Genomic DNA, 25,650 nt, shown 5'->3' with positions numbered 1-25,650 from the left:
ATGCAAAATGCAGGTGATGTTCAGCTTTGTGCCAGAAAACCAGCTGGCTGTGAGGCGGCAGTTCATGCTATTTTGGTAATCTTTACAGAAGATGAAACAGATGCAAAGTTATTGGTGGATGCTACAAACGCGTTCAAATCAATTAGCCAGAGAATCATGTTACCCAACATTCAGTACATTTGTCTTCCCATAGCAATTTACACCTTCAACTATTATGTCACAGCGTCAAGATTGTTTGTCCAAGGTGGGAAAGAAATTACTTCGGCTGAAGTAATCAAACAGGCCCATTAGCCATGCCGCTGTATGCTGTTTCCATTACACCCTTGCTGCAGTTGATTAAATCAGATGAAGCTAGTGATGTTCGACATAATGCTTTCGCTGATGATCTTAGCGGTGCTGGTAGACTTGTCCAATTGTGTTCCTGATGGGAGAACATTGCTATTCATAGTCCTCGCCTTGGTTACTATCTGCGTGCTGATAAATCCTGTTTGATCGTGAAGCCGCACCTGGAGCAGACTGCCATAGAGATCTTCGCTGGAACTGGTGTTGGTATAACAACTGAAGAACATAAGTATACCTTGGAGAATATTTTAGCTCTAAAGATGGAAAGGATAAGTACATTTTGTTTTTAGTTAGCAAATGGTGTCAGCAACTCCACGTTTTAAGTGGAATTGCAAAATTCGAGCCCCAAGCCGCATATGCTGCATTTGTATCAGGGTTTCATAGCAGATTTACTTACCATATGCGCACTATTCCAGGTATCAAGAACTCAAGAACCATCTGTCAAAATCCCTAAACCAAGATCATCCATCAGAATTCGAAAAAAAAATCTCGCCGAGTTGAAGGTATCCTCAGCTTGGTTGACACACTTCCACTTGCTAATGAAGGGTATGTCCTCAAGAAAGGGGAGTTCTTTGACGCAGTTTACATATGTGCTATCTGTGGCCATTGAAGTGCTTCGCATCCTTTTGCGCTTGTGGAAAATCTTTTACCGTTGAGCATTCCTTGTCGTGCCTAAAAGGAGGTTTTATTCATCGACGATGTGACGAAATCCTTGACTTTCTCGCTTCTGCTATAGACGACGTGGCCTATGACATTTCTACTAAACCTGCTCTTGCTCCTTTAACTGGCGAAGTACTTCCATCCAGTGCTAATTCAGCTGACGATGCCAGAGTGGATATGGCCGCGCGAGTTACTGGCAGAGATGTCAAAAAGGATTTTCTAATGTCAGGGTGTTTAATCCTTACGCTTCAACTCATCGACGCCAGACTCTTACCAGCTCGTTTAACGCCAAACAACGTGAGAAGAAACGTCAGTATAATTAAAGAGTTGTTGAAGTTAAACATGACTCCTTCACCCCAGTCGTTTTTAGTGCCTGTGTGCTATGGTGGATGTTGAAGCAAAACGTCTCACATGGTTGAGAAACATGCAGAACTTTAGTACCTCCATCGTTCTCAGCTAGTTACGTGAGAAATAGCTTTTTCTCTTCTTCGATCAAGGGTTGTGTGTGTCCGTGGTATAGTCGTGCTTGGAGAACTGTAAACATTCCTTCAACTACGGATATCCCGTTGTCGGAAATGATTTCCAAAACTAGTTAAAGTAGTTGGTTGTAATTTATATATCAGTTTATATCGATATCGGTGCAAAAAATTAACAACGTTTTAATTGACTAAGACAAAAGTTTGTATTTCAATGAGAACGTCAGCAATTTAACTGTCATTTGGTAAACTCTTTTGCAAAAGCTTTTCTGCTGTTTCATAAAGTTTGGGCAAAGTAAAACGAGAAGAAACAAGATGAAGAGTGACATATAACTAAGAAGAGCTTGGATACAATACAGTACAAGACAAAGCGGTGTAAGAGAAATAATTCATAATTTGCAAGCTTAAAATTCAATGGTTAAATAATTTGTCCCGTAGTTTTCGGGGTAATGTTCTATGTTGCATCTCGTTTTGATTTCACCATGAAAAAAAACTAGGCCTCTACAGATTGTGCTCGCCAACTTTTGAGCAACTTTTTAAAATTTGAACAACTGTTCTGGTTTCGTGCTACTTGGTGAACTTTTGCTTTTTTCAGTAACAGAAAACAACTTTTAGGCTCATACATGATCCACACTGCCAATTTCGCACTAATTATGAAACAAAATCTCCACCATTAAAGTAATTCTTTATTCTCTATCACAATCTGTATCACCATTCCTGCCGTTTTTATTCACGCAAGTGTCCAAACGAAGACTAAAAATAATATTTACTTAAGCCATGAATAATTTGATATTGCCCATGACAGAAACGCTAACTACATTTTCGAAAGGAATAAGAGTTATATGTTTGAAGCAGAGCGAGGCTGGAGAAATGCTGACATTGACTTATGAGCAGAAAATTTGTACGTTTTACTCGGGAAACATCAAGTTTATATCGCTGTGAAATGTTTTTTTCAAAGGAAAGAAGTACGAATTCGAAATCATCTTGGATTATTTCTGAGTTGTTCTTTGAGTTCATATATGAAACGCTACCCTATCTGTAGAGATATCGCCAGTTGCTTCGTTTGACAAACATAAATGATTATGAGCTCTTCAGTGCTTAGGGCTTCAACGAGTTGTTCTTGTTCACGCCGTTGTATCCATGGCAAATATTCTACTGGTTCTTAGATTGAAACTGAAAACGAGCAAAAAGAATAATAGTATGGTTAACTTACTCTGTTGTTGCCTGATTTGATATTGAATGTCCAGAAAATACTTTTTTTAACTTTCAATTACCAGTTAGTGCCTCGATCTTGGGACTAGATTTCTTGTTATAAGTCAGAGCAGCATCCCCGACAATGTGTCAATATTTCCCTATTTTATATTACTTCGGAACTCGAAAATTGTAAGTAATTCTATACTTTTTGTGCGGAAATACGTTTCTATTTCCCCCAAAATTTTTTGACCTTTATACTATAACTAGGAAGAACTGGGAGAAATGTTGCCTTTTATTGAGGCGCCTTATTAAGTCTGTAAGTCTTGGTTTCACTTCACCTGGCTGGCATGAGTGAATTTTCAATAAAAGGGAAGTAATAAGGAAGTAATAAAAGGAATAAAATTATCTACAAAAGGGAAGGTGATAGAAGCATCAAAAATATGCAGAGGATTTTTTTAATAAAGTTTTTATGTCCTCTTTCAGCACGATAAACACTGCGGGATGTAGGTTGAAGATACCAATTGCAGGAATTGGTAGGGTCGGTAGTTAGATGATTGTAGAATGGGTTGAATCTTTCCATGTTAATCAAGAAAATATCAGCTAAATTATTAATTGTAGTAAGCAGTGTGTATGATTCATGAAGACGCCAATCTTTTAAAGGAAATCGACATGTGGAGACTAGATTCCTGTTAAAATTGGAGGAATACTGTCAATGTAGAAATTTCACCAGGGATGAGATATAATTCTTTCTATTAAAGTTGTGTGAAAATATTTAGCCTGTACACTTACATGGAGTAGCCAATGTAATTATAACGTTAAATTTCAGTTTCATCTTGTGTTAAATGAACAGTAAGGCTGTGCAATCGCACCGTGCCATTATAACTAAAATTAATGTTTAAATCACATCCACGAGGATTTAAAACTGCTTCCTTTGAAACAGCTGCATGTGATCTCAGTTGGTCTTCAGCGAACATCTGAACTTTTACCATTTATGAATCTGGAACGAAGGAAATTCGATGAAAATTGTATAGAAAAAAAAAATATATATATATATATATATAAATCAGTGTGAAGATAACAAGTATCGAGTTCGAAATCATGTAGGTATAGAGTGCTCAATACCGTATGCTAGAGCGGTTAATAACAAGAATGACAAACTGGTTTATTCCATTAAAACTTTATTACGACAAATTTGTTTCGTATGGCAAGCAAAGCTTACCACACTCGTCAGGTAACAACTGATCGCGTTTATGAGCGCTATGAAATATTATATGCTTAATTCAGGCCTGTTGTGATAGTTCGTTGTGCGGTCGGTAACGTATCGGATTGCTGTCATTTGCTATACAATAAGTGTCACAGAAAAAGACACTTATTGTATAGCAAATGACAGCAATCCGATACGTTACCGACCGCACAACGAACTATCACAACAGGCCTGAATTGAGCATATAATATTTCATAGCGCTCATAAACGCGATCAGTTGTTCCCTGACGAGTGTGGTAAGCTTTGCTTGCCATACGAAACAAATTTGTCGTAATAAAGTTTTAATGGAATAAACCAGTTTGTCATTCTTGTTATATATATATATATATATATATATATATATATATATATATATATATATATATAAATATATATATATATATATATATATATATATATATATATATATATATATATATATATACAGTATATATGTGGAGCTTTGCCCTCAGGAATTACCTAAAATGGTAATATTTTATTGAATCCCCCAGCTATAAAGTGCCATAAATTATTGATTACTTGAAACAGAAGTGGCGTTATAGTCAGTGTATAGTCATGATTTTAGTCGGGGTGTCAGTAGTAACATAGTTAACCGATGAACCCTACTTTTATGGTGGATGAAAAGTATAATTTCCATCTTGCTGCACTTTTCAAATATATCAAAGTCAGTCACCACCCTCCAAGAAAGACAAGAAACAAAACCGCGATCACCAGAGTCTGACTAGCTTGCTGCGTCGAAGACGCCGTACGTTAAAAACTCACACGGAACTTTGAATATTTGTTTTACTTATTATCAGCTGGCCTCATCGTCGTTATTGAAGGGGCAGATATTTATGAAAAAAGCCTGTTTTCTATTACATTCGCTTTTGAAATTGTGCTCATGCGGCCGTGGCGGAGCTTGAAATAAAACGCGGGGGAATTCGTATTAAACTTTTAACACATTTTTTCATATTTTTGATCCAACAGATCTTTCCTCCGTTCCTTTTAAGGTTTTAATTTCGTTACCTTTCAGCATTCGTTTCTTTTCAGAATTTCCCATTTTAATATAAAGGCGTCCTGACAGCAAAATAATATTTGCGCCATTAAAAAGTCCGTCTGTGAAACAACAGCGGCTCCTGACCATAAAATATTTCCTGTCAAATATTAATTTGTTCAACCAAAATGTCAAACCTAATTTAAAAGTAACCTATCATGAAAAGAGGCTATGATTCTTGATAATGAGACACGACAATTAAAACAAAGTATATATCATGATTTTGTACTTAGATATTAATGAATGTTGGAGATATTCGTGCTGTAACTGTCAACGTCCACAGGAAAGATGCAATAACACAAAAGGTTCTTGCAATTGTGTATGTGCAGAGGGGTTCCATTCAAATGGCGGTGAATGTGTTGGTAAGTAACATTTATTCTTCCTGAAAATATTTTCTTAACTTCGAGTTTTTAAATGTGACATTATGATAAGGGAATCTATCAGCGGGAAAATTAGAGCACTGACACAACTTGCTCTATTTCATGATTGAAAAACGTTTTGCAAAATATTTTGTAATTTTACCTAATTACTGTAAGCCTGAAAATTGCTATGAAAACGAATAACGTCCATGTGCGCATTTACTGTGTTATGTCTAATTGGTTGGGACATTAAATATATTTATAATGGCAAAAACAAATTGCCGCCAAAATGATATAGGAAAAATTACACGTGTGAAGAATATCGTATATAGCTAGGTCCAATCAAAAGCCGTGTGTGGAATTTTACACGCGTGAAAAAATCAGATTGCATTTACCTAGCGAAATACGATTTTTATTCAATCATTCTGCTGTGCATAAGTAGCTTAATTATTTTTTTCTTGCGGTCCGAATTAATATTTTAGCGTTTCTTGCAATCTGATTGGCTACGTGTGCGGTCCGTATGAGGCTGCTCGAGATTTAAAAGCACAGAGCCAACGCTAAAATATGAATTTGGACCGCAAAAAAGCACAAACTATTATTTACCAGTTTAGTCGGTCCGTATAGGGAAATATTTCCCACGGTCTTAAAACGTCCCTCGACCTTCGGCCTCGGGCTGTTTTTGATACCTCGGGAAATATTTCCCTATACGGACCTCCAATCTGGTAAATAACATATATTTATTTTTTCGTTAAGATATTGATGAATGTGCATCATCTTCATGCAATCTTACGGAGTTCATTTCATGTCAAAACACCTATGGTTCTTACAAATGCAGCATGTGTGAGAAAGGGTTTATTTTCAGCGGAAAGGATTGTTTTTGTAAGTATTAGATTGTATTCCTAACCGGACATGTTTCACCCACAATTTAGATTGAAATTTACAAAACCGAAATACATTACATTTGTAGGAAAAATGCTTTAAAAATTTTGAACTCGGCATCCCATGCGTTAAAAAATTGTACCGTATAAATGATGTTACCGAGAAACTTTGCTTTATAGTAAGCGCTTATTGTGTTGGAGTGGGTTATTTCAGTTGTTCCTTGTTGTCTTAAGTACAATGCAGAAGTATTCGGGAGCATGCACATAAACATTTTCATCGTCCCATAGTGAAAAAGAGGGTTGGGCACGTAATTAAGATATTACGTTTGCTTAGCGCTTCGTGCAGATATTTGATATCGGACATTCTGGTTCGACTTTCTCTTTTTCAAAAAAAACCTTGTTTGTCGAGATCTCATCCGCAAATACTTAGTAAATTACGCCAGGGTTTGATATAGACATTTTAATGAAATATGAAACTTTGAATTCTACTTAGTGATAGTTTCGTTTGTCTTGTCGCTATGTAAAAAAAAGTCACTAACTCTAGCAACTTTAGCTCTTTATTTTTTTTTAAATACCCCCACTGCCTCATATCAAAAATAGAATGACATTGAAGCGAGTATGATTTCGATGTTTGAAGTTGTGTACCGGCCAGACTCGCGCGCAAATATATATCTAGTTAATCGATATGGGCATAACAATGCGTACGTTTACATCCGCAAGGTTTTGCTTAACTTAAACTGCACAAAAAACAAAAAAGCAAAGACGTGATATGCGAATAAAAATGTAGTTCTTTTATTTCGATTTGTTGTCTTTAATTTTGGCAAAACAAGTAGTTGCAAATCAATACCCGCGATCATTTCTTCACTTAAAAGTCAGCTTTTATGTTCTCTCCCTGATAAATATACAAAGATATTGATATCGAGTTCCTGGAAAAATGATTCGCTGTTTTTGTGACATCGTTCCAGACATCACTCGCTGCATGGAATATTTTCTATATACGGGATACATACTCTTTTAGATCGTGTAAAGTAATAAAAACTTATGACGCACAGCGTGCATGAAAACTGCATTGGCGTTTAGATAGAGGGCATGCGTGAAACGCGCTCTCCGATCGAATGTGTTTAGGATGTTTTTGTATTGTAACGACGAAGTAGTGACTAGGGAATCGTTTGAGAGTTTATCCCTATATAGTTGAAATTTATAAGATAACTTGGTGCGTTTGATAGATCGTTTGTTTCCATCCATGCATTGGTATTAGCTAGGTGTGCAACCATTTTGCAAGGCCAGCTCACCTTTTTGACCCACAAATAATTTCCTAAAGCAAGTTATATGCATGGTTAATATTATCAAACTGGGTTCGCTCAGCACGAGGCTGCCAGTTTATAAAACTTTTAACTGAAGCTAGTTAAAACGTAGTTAACTTTCACGAGCTGGCTACGTAGCTACTAGCGTTAGCTGTAGTTAAAATTTAGTTAAAGTAAACTATTCTCAAGGGCATAGTTAACTAATCTATAGCAGCAGACAATAATCTTTTAATACTTCATTCTATTTCTCTGTTTAACCACACGCAAGCTCCATGCAAGTTAGCTACTGTATATATGAGTACGTGATTACTTAATCATCTTACAATCTAAGTTTTGTGGAACGCAGTGAAGTCGTGTGGCTCATATCAGATCATAGTCAAAGTTAACGACGTTTTTATTCAACCAGCATCACGTCTTAGGTCAAATTGCGTTGGTAGTGCATAAAAGTGCGTTATATCTAACAATACGAATTGATAATTTTTATATTTCGCGCATTATTTAAATTTGGGATTTACAGTGATAAGTGATGGCCAATGCGCAACTGTTTATTCATGAGGAAATGAAATTACTGTGTTCTGACTACCACACGTTGCAGCGCATTTGATAAAGTAAGTTTCGCGATCAGTTTCGGATTTGGAAAATTGACGATAGTTCGTGACTATACAGAATACATGTAAACTACACTGCATGTGCAAAATACCTTGTAAGTTAGTTTTTAAGTGGGCGAAGGTAATGCGAGTGTCGAGATAACAAAGAACTCCAGAAATCGCATATCATTGTGGAATACATTAAACAAAAGGTTGGGGTAAATTATTCCGCAACAGAGAAGATTATTAAAACACATATTGTTATAAAAAAGAATATTATCAAATTTGCTATAGGTCATTCTTGGATGTTTGATTGCATCTTCACTTATTTATAACATTGTTATTGCAATAACTGGCCTGCCTATCTTTTGTCGTAATTTTATGTAGTTTATGCAACAAAACTGGCTGTACCTTCCCAAAATACTCATTAGTTCAGAGGTTCGTACTAGAAAATAAATTTCTAGTTTTACAAAATTGAATGGCTTGGTACTGACTACATCACGTTGGAGTAATTATGCAAAACGGTTGCCGATTGCTTCAGCCTCATTAACAATTGTGTATGAAAGTACAACCCATACATTTTGTGTTTAAATTTGCATGGCATGTATTGCGTGGAATTTCACAGTTTTTGTGATTGCTTCAAGCAACTTTATACAGCGCGGCGGGTGGCGCCCACCTTTGGCTTGTTGGAAAAGGTTTAATAAACTGATATGTCTTTCTCAGTCGCAAATATTATTAAGAGCGCGCTACTGATCTTACTCAGTTTTAATCCTAATTCGTAAGTGTTATAGAGATGTGTGTTGATGAGTAAAGTTGTTGATAAAGCTGTAAGGCAGGATAATGTTACTGACGTGTAGTGTTGGTCTCATTCAGAGACAGCTTTGTGTCAGATTGAGGGTAAACAAAGTTTGTAGTATTGGCGAAGAACAGTGTTATTTCCATAAGAAACGTCGTTGATAAAAATAGATGTAACTCCATTAAAAGAGGATTGAATCCTGACAATATTTTCTGTACGATTGTATTACATTACATCAAGTAGCGCACTATGATCGCAGGCGCAAAAAGATGGCGATTTGGCGCCAACGAAACGTTTTTTTTTGTTTTTGACTGTATTATTGTATAGTAACAAGTAAAATATGGAGAAAGTCACAATAACTTGTAAGTAACACGTATAAGGTGCCTTATTTAGTTACTGCGGCATGTTGTAATATTGTTCATATTTGTTGTAGCGAATCTCATGAAAATTCCTGTGAATAAAGTTTGTGACGCGTTTAAAGAAATTGAAGTTTACATCATTCGAAGTTATTTAACCGAGTAAAATGTCAGTACGAAAGCGATAAAGAGACAACAGTTAGTAATGAAGAAGCCTCTACTGCAAAGTGTGAGAGATCACGATGCTTGGGAGAGCTTAAAGATGAACAAAGTAGAGTACAGCAGTCGATAAAAGATTTTGAAACGAAACCGGAAGAAGTAAAGGCCAGAATGGACAGGTATGAGAGTATATTCCATAAGTTCGTGAACAGTCATGAAAATTACATGAAGTATGAGAGAGAGGAAGAGAAAAGATAATTGATGACTGATAATTACAATGGTCAAAGAGATATGAAACTGCAGCTAGATTGCATGATTGATGTGTGGAAAAGTAATAAACCCACCATCAGAATCTGGTTTTATTATCACATCCCGTAAGAGCCGAAGTAGCAGATTGTCCAGTAGAAGCAGCATATTTGAGAGGCGAAGAGCGCTAGAAGAAACAAAGTTGAAAATGCAAACACTGAAGGAGAAGCAAGAATTAGAACGCCAGTTAGATTTAGTACAGCAGAAGAAGACAGAACTCAACCTCAAGATTGAACTGTTGAGTGCAGAATCTGAGCTTAAACAAGCGAAAATTGATCTAGTGATGGAACAGGCCCCTGATAATAGAGATGATGACGGAAAGGAACTCTTAGATGAGTTTCGGATAGATATCGAGCAAGATAACCTAATCCCTGACCCACCTGTCGAGCAACATAACCTAATCCCTGACCCACCTGTCGAGCAACATAACTTAATCCCTGACCCACATGTCGAGCAAGATCACCCTAACCTAGAACCAACTCATTCTATTCCCACAACTTTCCCTGACCCAAGACAAAGGACCATGTTATCACAACATGTGACACCAAGCTCACACAACCCTCATAGGTCAGACCTGCAGCACAGTGCACCGGTAGAAAGATCTGTGACAGACACACCTCACCTTAGTAGAACGGAACAAAGAAAGAATATTAGACTGAATGCCACATCTCAAGAATATATTCCCAGTAACAATGTTCAGACCGCAACAGAGCAAGAAACCTATGCTCAAATGGATGCATGGAGCTCTATAGCACAGATAATTAAGGAAGGACCTTCCTTACCGAAAGTAGAATTGATGAAGTTTTGTGGAGATCCCATAGAGTATGTTGAGTTCCTGAAAAACTTTAAGGACAACATAGAGTCGCAAGTAAGAGATGAGTCACAAAGATTCACCCGGCTATTAGCGCAGTGTACTGGGAAAGCAAGAGATGCAATTAGGAGCTGTGTTAACCTAGATGCTGATCAAAGGTACAAAGAAGCGATAAGCGTGCTTCTTGAAAACTTTGGTCAACCACATATGATTGTTGAAGCCCACATGAAAAGGCTGAAAGAGCTACAGATCAAAAGATCCGATGCAGTTGCATTGATGGAGTTTGTGCGTTATCTAGAAGATTCAGAAAGAGCTCTCAGAAGAATGGGAAATGGTTACTCGAGTAGACTCGATAATGAAGACGTAATAGTAATGCTAATGAAGAAGCTCCCCGAGGATAGTCTGAAAAGAAAGTGGGCCGACAAAGCTGGAGACATCATTAAAAGCAAGGGACTAGTAACATTCAATGATTTTGTGAGTTTCCTGAAGAATATTGCTGGACGCATCAACAATAGATATGGATGAGAGCTCAAACTAACGAACGAGGCCAAGAGGCTGCCGACGACTAGGCTCAGATATGATCAACCAAGAGGAATCCATACAAGTGCCACGCAGAATAGATTTGACGATGATCAGAAACCGCAGAAGTTCCGAAAATGTCCACAGTGTTCTGGCCCAGATGGCGTCTGGAGATGCCAAGTGTTTAAATCAGCCGGACTGGAAGATTGTTTAAAAACAGTAAAACAACACAGGCTCTGTAATATATGCTTGGACGAAGGTCATTTTGCAAAGTCTTGCAGGAGCGGGTTTACTTGTGTAGGTGGCTGTGGGATAAGTCACCATTACCTTATTCACAGGGAACAAAACACAAAGAAGGATGATCAAACAAACAGGGATGACGCTGACAAGTCTAGATAACAAACCCCGAGAAAAGAGAACGAAGTTGCACAACGAAACACTAGTGAAGAGAAACAGAAGCTAACCAACGCGCATTTGTCAGCATCATTGCCCGAAAGCCCTCTAGATGATCCAATCAACGTTAATGCCGTCAAGGCTAAGAAGCCGCGTGTTTGCTTTAAGGTCGTCCCAGTCAGAGTGAGTGTTCCCACCAGGGAGAAAGAGTTTGTCACACATGCGTTTTTAGACAGCGGTTCGGATGCGACACTTTGCTTAGAGAGCCTTGTTCGAGAACTTTCAGTAGAGAATGCTAAGCCAGTAAGGTATACGATGACTACGGTGAATTGCGAGCAAGAACGGATCGGCTATGAAGTACGATTGAACATAGAATCACTATCGGGCGGTGAGAAGTTCGAGTTAGAGAATGTATTGACTACCGATAGTTTGCCAGTGACCCCAAAGCACGTAGCTGATAATGATGAACTCAAGGAGTGGCGACATTTACGAGACTTGGTTTTGCCAGAAACCAACGATAAGCACATCACAATATTAATTGGTAGCGATCGGCCAGATATCATTGATAGCTGCCTTGATAGACGGGATGGTGAGAAAGGAGAACCATGTGCGGTCAAAACGCCTTTGGGATGGACAGTATATGGCCCGATGGGAAATGCCGAGGATGAAAGCGTCTCGGTCAGTCTCACTAGCTCAGAATATGATACATTGGATCATAAACTAGACCGTATGTTTAACGCAGAGTTTGACGACATTAATGAAGATTTGGAAGAAAGCATGTCTGTTGAGGATCGAGTGGCGAAGCAGATGATGATCGAAACGACAACGTTGAAAGATGGCCATTACCAGATTGGACTACCATTCAAACACAACCCACCACACCTCCCAGACAGCCTGCCCACAGCGAGAAAAAGATTAGAATATCTAAAATCGAGGATGGAAAGAAATCCCGTGTTCCACGAGAAGTACAGCAAGGTGATGAAAAAATATGAAGAGGAAGGAGCAGCTCGAGAAGTACCCGACGATGACCTTGCAAAGCTTAAGCCACTGTGGTACCTACCTCACCACGCTGTATGGCACCCGAGAAAGCCCGAAGAGCCGAGAGTTGTCTTCGATTGTGCCTCTAAAACTGAGGGAGTTTCATTGAATGATGAGCTCCATGAGATGAGATACAGGGTCCAGAAAACACCAGCACACTATTGGGCGTGATTTTGAGATTTCGAGTGGACAGTGTTGCGGTCACTGCTGACGTGAAGAGAATGTTTCATCAAGTATACGTAATAGCTGAGCATAGAAGCGCACTGTGCTACCTCTGGTGGCCGGATGGCGACGTGAAGAAAGCGGCAAAAACCTACCAGATGCTTGTCCACATATTCGGCGCGAAATTTTCTCCAAGTGTCGCTGGATATGCGTTGCGAAAGACCGCCGAAGACCACAGCCAAGACCATTCAGAAGACATCTTGGACGCAGTTTGTCGAGATTTTTATGTAGACGATCTCCTAAAGTGATTTCCTGATTCAGCAGCAGCGAAACGAGTGAGCAAGGAACTGCAGGATGTCCTAGCGAAAGGAGGATTTCAACTTACGAAATGGTGTTCGAATTCGCGCGAAGTCCTAGAACAGTTTCCAGTGGAAGGCAGAGCACCAAATGTGAAGGATTTAGACTTGCAAGCAGAAGAATTGCCTATGGATCGTGCCCTGGGCGTCCGTTGGGATGTCGAAAGAGATACGATTGTATTGATAGTAGAAGACAAGAAAGAGCAGAAAACTCGTAAAGGCGTGTTGTCATCGATAGCGACGGTCTACGACCCAATTGGATTCGCTGGCCCACTTATATTACCGGCTCGAGAGATCAATCAAGAACTGTGTAGATTAAAGTTAGATTGGAGCAGCGAGCTGCCTACTGAATTGTCAAATCGATGGGAAAATGGAAAAGCGATTTAGCCAACCTACGCCGTTATGAAATACCGAGATGCCTCAAACCAAAGTCATTTAGCCAGATCAAGGAGGTAGAACTGCATCACTTCGCAGATGCGTCACAAGAGCACGGCTACGGTACCGTGTCGTATTTACGCTTCGTGAGCGACAATGGAGAATTCCACGTGAGTTTCGTGATGGGGAAATCCCGGATAAAGCCCCTCAACAAAGCGGTTACTGTCCCCAAGCTGGAATTGACAGCAGCGACGTTGGCTACGCGCGTAAACAAGACCATCGCGAAAGAACTGCGAGGAAGACTCGAAATAGACAGAACCATGTATTGGACAGATTCTATGATTGTCTTAAAGTACATCGCGAACGAAACAAGAATATTCGTAACATTTGTGGCGAATCGCGTTGCTGCAATCAGACAAGAGTCAACCCCGAGTCAGTGGCGCCACGTTAGGTCGGAACTAAACCCGGCAGACTACGCGTCGCGTGGAATCCAAGCCTTTGAGACAGAGAAATTGGAACGTTAGAAGCGAGGACCCGAATTTCTTTAGAAGCCGACCGAGGATTGGCCTATCCAACCAGCAGATCTAGCCGAAAGCCTGGAAGAGAATGAAGAAGGCGTAAAGAAAGAAAAAATTGTAGTCGGTGGAACCAATGTGAAAGACGATTTTGGAGCTTGCTATTTCGACGATTCTCCTCGTGGGAAAGATTACGAAGAGTCGTTGCATGGTTGATCAGAGTGCTCCGCAGACGGAAATTAGAGAAAACCCCAAATGCAAAGAAAGACTCGCAGGGCGTTGCGAAAGAGATCCAGCCACTTTCCGTGTCCGAAATAAATGAAGCTGAGAAGAAAATAATTAGACGAGTCGAGGAAGAGTCATTTCCCGAAAATGTCAAGGAAACAAAGAAAGGCAGTTTGTCACGACTTAAACCTTTCCGAGAGAATGGGATTTTACGCTTAGGAGGAAGATTGAGCCAGTCAAGCCTGAATTATGATTCGAAACATATGCATCCATTCATCCTGCCGAAAGATAACGTGATATCCGAATTGATCATACTACACTACCACTGCCTTAACGGTCACATCGGAAGCCACCAGACGTTAGCGAAGACAAGAGAACGATTTTGGATAACGAATGGAAGATCTTATGTCAAGCGAGTCCTTAAGAAGTGTCAAATCTGCAGGCGAGAGAACGCGAGACCAGGAGAACAGATAATGGCACCGTTACCGGAAGTGAGAGTGTCGTCAGACGAGAATGGCGTAGCATATCCATTCGCGGCCGTTGGCGTAGACTACTTTGGGCCATTGTATGTAAAGTTGGGACCAAAGACAAGATCGAAGAATTCATCATTGGCAAAGCATTTCGGATGTCTCTTTACATGTCTAAGATACCGAGCGGTACATATCGAAGTAGCGCAGGACTTATCGACAGACAGTTTTATAAACGCAATTCTACGTTTTGTCAGTAGAAGAGGACCACCTCGAGTGATTTACAGCGACAACGGTACTAATTTCAAGGGAGCGGAAGCAGATGTTGTCGAAGCCTTGAAGCTGTGGAATCGAGAGAAAATTCAAGGATCGCTCTTGCGTAGAGGAATCGAATGGGTATTTAACCCTCCGGCTGCCAGCCATCAAGGCGGCGTTTGGGAACGCCTCATACGATCGACTAAGAGAATCCTACGTTCGTTAGTAGGGAACCGTGAGTTGAATGACGAAAGTTTGAGAACATTCCTCGTAGAGGTGGAAAAGATCATGAACGACCGACCAATAACCCCAGTTTGATATACTGCTGATGCGCAGAAACCCATCTATACCGACGGGAGAATACGCAAAGTTGGAGAAGTACGAGGCTAGATCATAGATGGAAACACGTTCAGCTGCTAGCGAGCATATTCTGGGAAAGATGGATTACGGAGTATTTGCCAACCTTGCAGGAGACACAAAAGTGGTTGAAGAAATTCCCCAACTTTGGTATCGGAGATTTAGTGCTTATCGTAGACGAAGATGTTCGATAAGGTCAATAGCCAAAGGGACTTATAGAAGAGATTTATCCAGACAAGCAAGGAGTTGTTCGTAGAGTAACGGTAAGAACGGCAAATGGAGTGTATCAAAGAGACGTGCGAAAGGTTTGTTTATTAGAAGGAAACTTGTTGGAACAAGAGATGGCGAAACAACCTTAACTCCGAAGAACCGTCTCACTTCTTAGGACACATTTACGATATTTAAGACGTTGAGTTATTGTTATAGAAAGACTCCCTTGTCGCCTTTTGGGGGGGAGTATGTACGATTGTATTACATTACATCAAGTAGCGCACTATGATCGCAGGCGCAAAAAGATGGCGATTTGGCGCCAACGAAACGTTTTTGTTTTTTTTTGACTGTATTATTGTATAGTAACAAGTAAAATATGGAGAAAGTCACAATAACTTGTAAGTAACTCGTATAAGGTGCCTTATTTAGTTACTACGGCATGTTGTAATATTGTTCATATTTGTTGTAGCGAATCTCATGAATATTCATGTGAATAAAGTTTGTGACGCGTTTAAAGAAATTGAAGTTTACATTTTTAATAGGTTATTCAATATAATTTACTTGAATGCTTTTCATGTTGTTGGTTTGTCGGCTTAATTAAAATTACAATAGCTGGAGCCGGGGGGAATCGTTAAACATGTAGTGGCAAACTACCTTGGGCATTGATGGTGTCGATACGATGTTTCTTAAAAGTGTTCGTTGACGTTACCAGACATAGAATGTGGTTGTCATTACGTGTTATGTGTTTAAATTCTAACTTGTGAACTAAAAAAAATTGATGTTCTCAAAGATAATGAACTAACTGTTAGACAATACACGTTTTGACAACCAATAGTGCGAGAGATCTACATATTTGTTGTGTGTTACATTAAGTACTGGACGCTTGGTCTAACGCTGACCATTTTATGAGCGAGTACTTGCACGTTGTTGTTACGTAGTTGTAGTTCTGATGGTTGAGATTAAACAACTTTAAACTCTTTGGTACCTCTACTTTTTTGAGTGTTTGAACACAACAGTGGCCACGAGGATTTGGGATTGTGGATTGTGAGGTACCTGATATGAAAAAGGCTGAAATCTTCTGTTAAATATGGCTGCTTTGTTCGGGAATATTAATGAATTCGATGCTTACACTGATCAGAATTGGGATGAATATATCGAACGTTTAGAGCATTATTTCGTGGCCAACAAAGTTGAGGAAGCAGAGAAGAAAAGGGCGATTCTGTTAACGGTATGTGGACACAAAACATATGGATTAATTCGTAATTTGGTCAGCCCGGACAGGCCAGGGGATAAGTCATACGATGAACTTAAAACATTGATCCATAATCATTTGAAGCCTAAACCGTTGGTCATTGCAGAACGTTTTAAATTTCATCAACGAAAGCAGCAAAGCTCGGAAACAGTGAGCCAGTATTTGACAGGGCTGCGGAAGTTAAGTGAACATTGTGAATTTGGAGCCTTCTTGAATGATGCACTCCGTGATCGCTTTGTATGTGGGTTGTCATCTCTGGTTATTCAGAGAAAGCTGTTGTCAGAGGCGGACTTGACTTTAAGGAAAGCCTTAGATGTTGCCTTGAGCATGGAAATGGCAGCTGAAGAAGCGAAAAGGCTTGCTGGTGATGGCCCTGAGAGGGATCATGGTTGCAACAAGATGTCCATTGAATGCTTTCATTGTGGAAAACCAAATCATGTGGCCGATGCTTGCTTTCATAAGAAGAGTAGATGTCATAATTGTCATGATGGTCATGTTGGTCATCTGGTAAAAAAATGCCCCAGGAAAAGTAGCCAAAGACGGAATACAACAAGCAAACATGAGAAATCAGATGATTCGAGTGTGGGAAAGGTGGTAAAGAAGAATTCAAGAGTTAACAAGGTGGCTGCCAAAGAGTCTGATGACTCTGGCGATGTGTCTGAAGGGGATGTATCTGATGAATGGCCCATTTACACCATAAAAGCAGAAGGCCGAGAAGAAATAAAAGTCAAAGTATCCATTAATACGTACCCCATAGAAATGGAACTTGACACAGGGTCTTAGGTTTCCCTAATACCTGAAAAACTGTTTGAGAGCAAATTTAAAGAGTCCATGCCATTAAAGCGTTCTTCGGTGATGTTACGAACGTTTACTGGTGAGAGAGTTCCTGTCCTTGGGGAAGCGGAGGTGCAAGTCGGGTATGAATCAAAAAGAATGAAGTTACCTCTTTTAGTGGTCAAGGGGGAGGGGCCGCCATTGCTTGGCAGAAATTGGCTTGCCAAACTGAGATTAAATTGGAGTGTTATTCACTACACCACTAAGGTGAAAACTCCAAGTTTGGAAGAGCTATCGAAGTCTTACTCGGTGTTCAATGACAAGTTGAGGACGGTAAAAGGAATCACAGCATCGCTGAAAGTCAAGGACACTTGCCAGCCTAAGTTCTTTAAGCCAAGACACGTACCGTTCGCACTTAAGGACAAAATTGCAGATGAACTGTTTCGGTTGGAGAAAGAGGGAGTTTTGGAAAAGGTGGATAGTTCAGAATGGGCTACGCCAATTGTACCCGTATTAAAGCCTGATAACACGGTGCGTATTTGTGGTGATTATAAGGTCACAATCAATCCGATACTCGATGTTCCAGAGTATCCACTGCCCACAGCTGAAGAAATTTTTAGTAAATTGAATGGCGGACAAAAGTTTTCAAAGCTGGATCTATCACATGCCTATCAACAGGTACTGCTTGATGAAGAGTCACGCAAGTTGGTTACCATTAATACGCACCTCGGACTATACAGATATACACGATTGCCATTTGGTGTGGCGGCAGCCCCGGCTATTTTTCAAAAAACTATGGATGAGATACTCCAAGGGATTGGCGGAGTCGGGTATATTCTTGACGATATTTTAGTAACGGGCAAAGATGATACAGAGCACAGGCAGAATTTGGAGTTAACATTACAACGATTAGACGACTTTGGCATCAAACTTAAAGAGTCGAAATGTTCGTTCATGCAAGACGAAGTAGAATATTTTGCTTTCGTGGTGAACAAAGAGGGTATCCACCCCTCACCCAATAAAAGTGGAAGCCATGTTGAAGCTCAAAGATCCCAACAACAAGAAGGAGCTGCAATCGTGGTTGGGTATTGTGAACTATTACCGGAAATTTATACCAAACATGTCGACGATGGTTCAACCTCTGACTGATCTTTTGGCAAATAACGTGGAGTGGGTTTGGACGGAAGAATGTGCAAATGCCTGTCAACTAGTTAAGAAGCATCTTGTGTCGTCAGAAGTGTTGGTTCATTACGACCCTAAGAAGCCGTTGGTTTTAGCAGTGGATGCTTCTGCCCACGGATTGGGAGCAGTGATTTCCCATCAGATGGATTGTGCGAATGAAGAGCGACCGATTGCGTATGCCTCAAGAACGCTCACTTCAGCGGAGCGTAGCTACTCCATGATAGAAAAAGAAGCCCTTGCAATTGTGTTCGGAATTAAGAAATTTAACCAATACCTGTACGGACGACGATTTATCTTGCTTACAGATTATAAGCCATTGACGCTGATTCTTGGTCCAAAAAAGGGAATTCCCGTCTTGGCAGCATCGCGTATTCAGAGATTGGCGATCCAACTATCAGCCTACCAGTTCGACATCAAGTACCGTTCAACTGAAGAGAATGGAAATGCCGATACGCTGTCACGTTTCCCTCTCGCTGCATCGGACGAAGTGTCGGACGGTGTCTTCTTCCAAGAAGCAGAACTTGTGAACAAAATGCAAGTCAACGGCTTACCAATATCCGCCACTCGAATGGCCAGCGCTACCAGGAACGACAAGTGGTTGTCTAGGGTCACGGAATATACCAGGTGTGGTTGGCCACGAAATGAGGTCGACAGCGAATTACAAGCGTACCATCGTGTGCGGGAGGAAATTTCTATCGAGGAAGATTGTCTGCTCCGAGGAGTTCGTGTGATAGTCCCAGAACGTTATCGTGAAGAAATCCTGGACGAATTACATAGAAGTCACCCTGGCATGGTGCGTATGAAGGCCCTTGCGAGATTACATGTTTGGTGGCCAAACCTGGATACCGACATCGAGAGAAAAGTTGCGGCATGTGAACCCTGTAGAGAGCAGTTGCCAAATTCTCCGAAAGCTCAAGCCAATCCTTGGCTTTGGCCACAATCACCTTGGCAACGGATCCATGTCGATTACGCCGGACCGTTTCTGGGGGAAATGTTTTTGATCGTGGTCGATGCTCATTCCAAATGGTTAGATGTCGTCAAGATGAAATCGACGACGGCCGAGAGTACCATCAACGCCTTACGTTACCTGTTCTCATCGTTTGGGCTTCCCAAAGAATTAGTGTCGGACAATGGACCGCAGTTCGTAGTTGAAGAATTTCAGACCTTCTTGAAAAACAATGGAGTTCGCCATATTAGATCAGCACCGTATCACCGAAGTTCAAATGGGGAGGCTGAACGTGCAGTTCGTACTTTTAAACAAGCCATGAAGACTATGGAGTCTGAATCGGGTACATTAAATCAGAAACTGGCATCGTTTTTACTATCGTACCGTACCACACCGCACAGTTTGACTAAAATTACACCAAGTGAGCTGTTTCTCGGAAGAAAAGTGAGAACGAGATTAGACGTGTGTAAACCATCTCTAGGAGAATCAGTAATGAAAAGATCAATGCCTGAAGAGAAAAGAACCCGGTTGCATGAAGTAGGAGATATAATTATGGTTCGAGATTACCGGAAGACCCCGAAGAAGCCATCATGGATTCGAGGAGTGGTGTTAAACAAACTGGGACCGGTCGCTTATACCGTCCAAGTCGACAGCATGCAGTGGAAACGACATATCGACCAGATTCGCGCCTGTCACCCATCAGATATGGATAATCCACCACCGGGAGGCCGAGAAGTTGTTCCTGAGGTTAGTCAAAATCCCAGGTTAGACCTTCCAGCGGAGCCTAACGCTATCCCAGTGGACTCATCGCCCCAGTCATCGGTTTCTGATGCTGAATTGACGCAGACTCGTGATTCAACTACGACAAACGAACCGGAGGAGAGGACTGCAGGTTCTGTGTTCGAACCACGTTACCCACGTGGCGAAAGAAGACCTCCCAGCCGGTTGATTGAAAATGCGTGATGCAATGAACTTGTGGTGGAGCTAACATTATTCAGTTGAGTTGAATAACAGTATGTATATAAACATTCACGTTTTTTTTATATAATAAAAAGAGGGGGGGAAAGTGTTGTGTGTTACATTAAGTACTGGACGCTTGGTCTAACGCTGACCATTTTATGAGCGAGTACTTGCACGTTGTTGTTACGTAGTTGTAGTTCTGATGGCTGAGATTAAACAACTTTAAACTCTTTGGTACCTCTACTTTTTTGAGTGTTTGAACACAACAATATTGAAGTCACAAGGGCCGCGGAACCATTTAGAAAGTGGGGGGGCCACTGACAAAAAAGGCCACTTTCTCATATAGAACTATATCACAAATCTATAATTTTCAATTCAACAATTAATTATGCGAATGGTCGGACTTCTACGAAGACAGCTAAATACAAATAATTATATTTGATTTTGATCCTTGTGCCCAACGAAGGCTAGTTTTCGTAGGTTATACCTTACGTAATTATTAATTACAAACTCAATGCAACATTTTGCTACATACAAATATCTACTGAGTCTGAGATCATGTACTCCAGTAGTCCTGTTTCGTATTTTTTGTTAACAATAACGCACATTTAATGACTCAAAGAAGGGCACGTTCGCTTGAAAAAAGGGGCACATTTCGGTGTTTTTAAAAAAGTGGGGGGGGGGGCACCGTGCCCCAGTGCCCCCCGGTTCCGCGGCCCTTGATTGAAGATTTTAGTTGCGATTAAGTTCCTGAAATTTTTTTAAAGGGAAATAGCAATATACTTTTTTATTTTCTCATTTGAAAGAACTTTGAAAACTGTATTTAATTCTCTTTTACCGTTTTTTTTATATGTTGCTTACTTCGACAAATATTTTGATCGAAAGGAATGAAATATCCGCCATCTTGGATAATTTTTTATCTCATTAACGGTAGTTTTAATGACGTCACAACAGGGGTTAGCCATATAAAAGTATTCGTTGCTGGCCAAATATTGATTGGTAGATGTTTTAAAGGTGTTGAGTGAACTTGATATTTCGAAGAGCATACTGAGTATAGTTTTGAGTGCAAAATGATTGGTGGTTGTCGAGATAGAAATATTGCGTGACCCATGTTGTGACGTAACTGTATATCTACAAAAATCCAAGATGGCGGATATTTCATTCTTTTCGATCAAAATATTTGTAGATGTAAGCAAGATATAAAAAACGGTAAAAGAGAATTAAATATAGTTTTCAAAGCTTTTCAAATAAGAAAATAAACAAATATATTGCCATTTCCCTTTAAGTCATCTATAGAAAATATCTAATTTCATTCGGCCCATGCTTTTCGTAAGAGAACGCTTTAGTCAACCCTTCTTTCTGATAAACATTTTGATACTACATTTACGTAATTTGATAGAAAGCGTATTACAAAATTCGATTATATATAAGTTGCTATATTTCCGCACATTTTCGCCAGTTTTATTAGAATTCCGCACGTTTTCGAAGAGTCAATAAACATTATTATGTCCAATTCGTTATCCTGAGGTACATCTTCTGCATTTGCAACATTAGAAATCTCTGAAAGAATAATCAGTTCGTTGAATATTTAAGACCAAAGTGGCAGACTATCGTCTGAGGTTTCGCCCGACGTCTATATAGCTTTGTTGTGATGAAAAGTATTGTGTATCGTTTATATCCAGAATATACTGGCACCCAAATATATATACAATGCGCTAAAGAAAATTCATTCTGCTATACTAAAGTGGAATGTTCTGACCCCCCAAAATACACGACGAATGTATACACAGATGTAAAAACAAAGTCGACAAATTGCTGCTCGCCCGTCAAAATAAATTTGTTTTCTTTAAAAAAGCTAAAGTCGCTACTCATTTTTTCACGGCATGTCAAGCCCGGAGTATAGACTGCATGGACTGCATTCATATTTCTGGGTTGCATTTTGTATGGTAGACTGGTAGTGGTTAGCAAATTTTGATCAATTTTGAGGCTTTTAATATATTTTATTTTGATTAATTTTAATCAACCTTTTAAATTCAGCCCTTTCCCCAAAAAATAAATAAAATATGCTAACTGTCCCGGCCACTGGTACTGTCATGCATTGCGTTAAATTGTAGCTTTGGGAACGTTCGTAGATCGAGAGCCAATAAATTGGATTATTATTTATTTAAAAGAATTCACAGTCTGTGATTGGCTAATAGCTATGTGTGAAATAATCATATCAAACGTGTGACGTCATAACGTGTGATACAACTTTTTTTAGTGTGATAAATAGTCGTATCCTACGTTTGACGTCACAGGAATGGCGAAGACATCAACACAATGGCTTCCTCAAGTGAAAGGTTCGGCAACTTTGAGGAATACATGTTCGTTCTTTTAAATAAATAATAAAACATTTATTGAATTCGGTTTTCACATGATATGAAGAATTATCAAGTCTCAGTTTGTCATTATCAACCTCAGCCTTCGTTTCGGTTGATAATAACAAACTTCGGCTTCATAATTCTTCATATCATGTTCAACCTCATTCAATAATTGCTAATTGTAGACAACATGAATTGGAAATATCGTATCTATTGCACTGATGAAGGCCCGCGTTAACGGACCGAAAGCTTTGCAGACCTTTGCAGTATATTAAATACTTACGTGGTGTACCTACAAGCTAAATTACTTAAGCATTATATTAATTCTAAGGCGACCATGCTCCTCAACTGCCGCAGCTGGTGCAATTGGTAATTCTCAGGCAAATAAATAATTCTCATTTGGTTTGTAAATTTTATTGCATAACCGTTAAGGTCATACATATGAGATATAGCGCCGGGGTAAAAAGCCGGCTGCACATAAAGAGGCGGAATGAATACGCTCTTTCAGGTTTTCCCTGCCGCTGCAAATATAATTCTGATTTAATAATGTTTACCTATATCTGAACTTGTATAAATCAGTTTGCACACAAGCACTCGCTAGTGATCATACTGATTTCGTCTGCTTTTTGTCATTTGATCTTGATCTAGAAAGCATAGTTATTTGCAGATTCTTCAAAATCACATTTCGATTGACTAGCAGCCATTTCCCGTTCATTGCAACTATTAAGCATCATGTTCTTAACCATATTTTAAAACTATAAGAAATTAAATTTAGCATACATCATAATTATATGTGTGTATGTTGTGGTTAGAGAAATCGCACACAAAACATAAATGTACTCAATTAGATAAAGGTGCTTTGTAGAGACGCTTGTATACGAGTTAATATATACAACCATAGTCAGCAACCTTGATCCCATTATTATTTCAACCACGTGGAAAACGCATAAAACTGTCAAGTCAGTGAAATTTAGCGATTTTTGCGAAGAACAGTAAAAGTAACTTAGGGTCTGCATGATTACATGAGTCTTTTCAGCCCGGGCTGAGTTCCAGTCCGGCTTACATGCAGGGCTGAAAATTCAGCCCGGTATTGTTACGAAATGCCAATAAAATGTACCTCGCGATTATATGACAATAATTTCAGCCCGGGCACAGTTTTCAGCTTTTTTTAAGCTACACGGGCTGGGATTGTCATGTAATCATAAACAAACTTAAACCTGGACAGAAAACTTTGCCTTGACAATGACTTTTTGTTTGTTTTTTTCATTTTTATGTTCAATCATAGTCCCTTAAAAAACAATAATATTGTCATTTCGGGTTTTAAAGGGCTCAAAGAATCGAAATAGTTCTACTATCAGCCTTTAGAAACTCAGCCCGGGCTGAAATTTTAGCCTCGTCTTAAAATAATTCTGAAACACAGCCTGGGCTGAAACTTGCCATTTAATTGTTTGCCAGGCTGAAACGACACCATGTAAACAGCCTCTAAGTACGGCAACTGTTTTTATGTGTCCGTTTTATCATCATAAAACTTTCTTTTTAAAAATCCGCTGTTCTGATTGGTTGACGAGGAGCCGAAAAACCCATGTCCGGACCTCGGTCCGCATATTCTGTATCTGTGCTAGTATCTCGGTTGTTGACCTTTGCGCGATCCTCGCTTCTACGTCCCTAGATCACTATACTAAAAAGCCTCGGTCTGATATTTCACAGTACAGACCACACGCTCAACCAATAATCAGTTATTATTTTCGCAAGATCAATTTGAATTTATCAATAAACTTTTCAAATTAGCAAACATCATCATGCAGATCATCAACGAAATCTGTGCTTTTGCTCTAAGAATTTGCACAGCTTTTTTCTAATTGTGTGTTGGGCGGATGATCCATGCATCCATTTCTCAGTTTTTAATTATACAGTAGTAGGCAGTAGGCAGTAGGCAGTAGGCAGTAGGCAGTAGGCAGTAGGCAGTAGGCAGTAGGCAGTAGGCAGCAGGCAGGGATGATAACGGAAGCAACAAAATGTTCGAATGTTGGTTGTGATTTAATGTTAATCTTTTCTTAACAGTATATAGCCCAAATGAAGTTATATAGTAGCAATACGATGATTGTATTAATGCTGGCTTTATTTGTTACCAACGAAACAGAAAATTTTAAACATAAATTATCGAATCGGTGATGTGCGTTGAATTTTAACAAAATTTAATGTCTCTTAGCTCAGTATAACCAAAATTGTTAGGACTGAAAATAAACTGGAAGTTGTCTTTCCTTAACATGTGTAATTGTCTATATGTTATAGCCAACTCTGAACTGATAATAAGATTGAATGGTTCAAGTAGCAATATGAGTGGAAGAGTGGAAATCTATCATCCAACACTTGGCTGGGGCACAGTGTGTCATTGGGGCGGTAGTGACCATTTGAAGATCAATGAAGGTAACGTCATCTGTCGTCAGTTGGGTTTCTCTGGAGCGACCAAGATCATACTCCAGACTTACTATGGCCACGGAAGTGGTCCTGTAGGTCCTGTATTGCTTTCTCTTGTTCGATGCTCTGGGGATGAGTCATTCATCTGGGATTGCAGTCATGGTGGATGGAATAATCCTCCCCGGTACTGCGACCATAGTCGTGATGTCGGTGTGGATTGTTACTGAGATCACAATCATTCAAGGACACTGGGTTAGATAATAGACTAGATTTTCTTTTTCTTGCTGCTTAATTACATAGTTAATAATAATTGGGACGCGACTGCAGAAAACAACGGCGACGTCTAGTGTAAAATATCGGT

At 39.7% G+C, this 25,650-nt stretch overlaps 1 protein-coding gene across 1 annotated transcript; it reads left to right on the top strand.

Annotated features, from left to right (window-relative positions):
• On the top strand, positions 1–25,607 carry LOC114541191 (fibrillin-2-like). Its single transcript, XM_028561176.1, has 4 exons — positions 1–244; positions 5,203–5,331; positions 6,082–6,207; positions 25,164–25,607. Exons 1-4 carry the CDS (start codon positions 1–3, stop codon positions 25,514–25,516), a joined length of 852 nt encoding a protein of 283 aa, XP_028416977.1. The 3' UTR covers positions 25,517–25,607.
• The last annotated feature ends 43 nt before the right edge of the window (positions 25,608–25,650 follow it).

The sequence above is a fragment of the Dendronephthya gigantea genome, unplaced genomic scaffold (genome assembly GCF_004324835.1).
Source record: "Dendronephthya gigantea isolate DGI-Jeju-01 unplaced genomic scaffold, DenGig_1.0 000273F, whole genome shotgun sequence".
In the NCBI taxonomy this organism is placed as follows: Eukaryota; Metazoa; Cnidaria; class Anthozoa; order Malacalcyonacea; family Nephtheidae; genus Dendronephthya; species Dendronephthya gigantea.
The sequence above is the reverse complement of the archived record's forward strand: the minus strand, read 5'-3'. Positions and strand labels throughout refer to the sequence as shown.